The sequence below is a fragment of the Asparagus officinalis genome, chromosome 1, assembly GCF_001876935.1.
Source record: "Asparagus officinalis chromosome 1, Aspof.V1, whole genome shotgun sequence".
Classification (NCBI taxonomy): Eukaryota; Viridiplantae; Streptophyta; class Magnoliopsida; order Asparagales; family Asparagaceae; genus Asparagus; species Asparagus officinalis.
Window position 1 is genome coordinate 10,047,531 of NC_033794.1, and position 1,482 is coordinate 10,049,012.

The 1,482-nt window shown below is 38.9% G+C and overlaps 1 protein-coding gene across 1 annotated transcript; it reads left to right on the top strand.

Moving 5' to 3' along the window:
- LOC109849144 (early nodulin-like protein 2) lies at positions 9-888 on the top strand. The gene is made up of 2 exons (XM_020418959.1): positions 9-225; positions 341-888. The coding sequence occupies exons 1-2, from the start codon at positions 48-50 to the stop codon at positions 736-738; spliced, it is 576 nt and encodes a 191-aa protein (XP_020274548.1). The 5' UTR covers positions 9-47; the 3' UTR covers positions 739-888.

The following is a 1,482-nucleotide window of genomic DNA, read 5'->3' on the forward strand; positions in this document are numbered from 1 at the left end:
TTCTAAATTTAATCACACCCTCTGTTTCTTATTAGCCGCTTCCAACAATGGCCAAGGTTTTGCTTTTCCTAATTTTATTTACTTTTTCCTCAATGCTCTCCGTCGCATCGGCGTTTGAGTTTCGTGTGGGAGGACCGGAGGGATGGGTGAAGCCCACCGGAAAGGAATCTGAGACTTACAACCACTGGGCTGGGAGAAACCGTTTTCATATTGGCGACTCGTTGCGTAAGATTTCGTTTCTCGATCTGTTGCCGGATTTTTCTTATTTAACTTCTATATATATTGTTTCGGTAAAAAAAAAATGTTACCATTTTTTTTTCTCTCTTTTAATTTACTTCAGATTTCAAGTACGCGAACGACTCCGTGCTCGTCGTTGACAGAGAAGGTTACGTCGCGTGCGACACAAGCAACCCGCTCTTAGCCTTCACCGATGGAAACTCGACGTTTTGGTTCGACCATTATGGCTACTTCTACTTCATAAGTGGCGAACCGGACCATTGCAGGTCGGGGCAGAGGTTGATCGTTCGGGTCATGGTGCACCCGTTCGTTAATTTGGGTCCGGGCTATGCGCCGTCTCCTCTGCCTTCGGGTTCAGGCTCTGGTCCGGATTGGAATTCGGGTTCGGGCCCTTCGGGTGAATCTTGGTCTAGTGGTGGGTTTAAGGTTGCTTCTTTCGGTTCTTATGTTAGGGTTTTCTTAGGAGTATGGTTTGGTTTAGTTGTTTCGATGTTTGTTTGATGGAGTATTTGTTGTTATTTACTATTTGTTGGTGTTAATTTTTGTTGTTTTAGGTAGTTAGATTTGGAGGGTAGTTGGTCTGATTAATGATTTGTATGAGTATTCTTTTCATGTTTTCAGTTGTTTAGTTATTTATTTTTTTGGTCTATATGTTTCTTGTGTCTGATTTGGGACTGGACCAAAATATATGATGTGGAGTCACTTCTGTTTTCAGATTTTTCTTTTGATTTTTTCTTAAAAAATTGTTGTGATTTGTTATTTGCAAAAATGGTTTGAATAGGCGCTCCCTTGACTCCATGGTTACTAATTATCGCGTTAGGCGTCGTTAAGTAATAATAGAAAAGTGCTTAAGGAAACTTCCGACGTAGAAGACTTAATCTCTATATTTTCTGTAATTCTTAATTTGCAAAGAAAGTTTTGCGATTTGGAATATTTATATTCATCTGAGAACAAAGTTTACGAATATTAGCTACAATGCCAAAGACATAGAAACCCCTAAAATTTAGGATGTTTTGCACAGAATACCGTAAAATTATCTCACTAAGCATGTAGTGCAAAGTAACAAAATGATTAATCAACAGAAAATTGCATAGTACTTAATAAGAAATTTTCCATATTTTTGCAAATGCACGTATCTAGCATTTAACCAAGCATTATGTTCGGACGAGAGATAACGATATTGAGGTAATGATGAACAAAGAGCGAAGGCCCGTTTTAAATTGAGGCCCAACAGGCCCATTATCA

What these genes read in the sequence shown, in the direction of transcription:
- LOC109849144 (XM_020418959.1), top strand. Translation starts at nt 48, where the DNA reads ATGGCCAAGGTTTTGCTTTTCCTAATTTTATTTACTTTTTCCTCAATG. An exon ending in TCATATTGGCGACTCGTTGC is followed by an intron (nt 226 to 340) that starts GTAAGATTTCGT and finishes AATTTACTTCAG; the next exon opens with ATTTCAAGTACGCGAACGAC.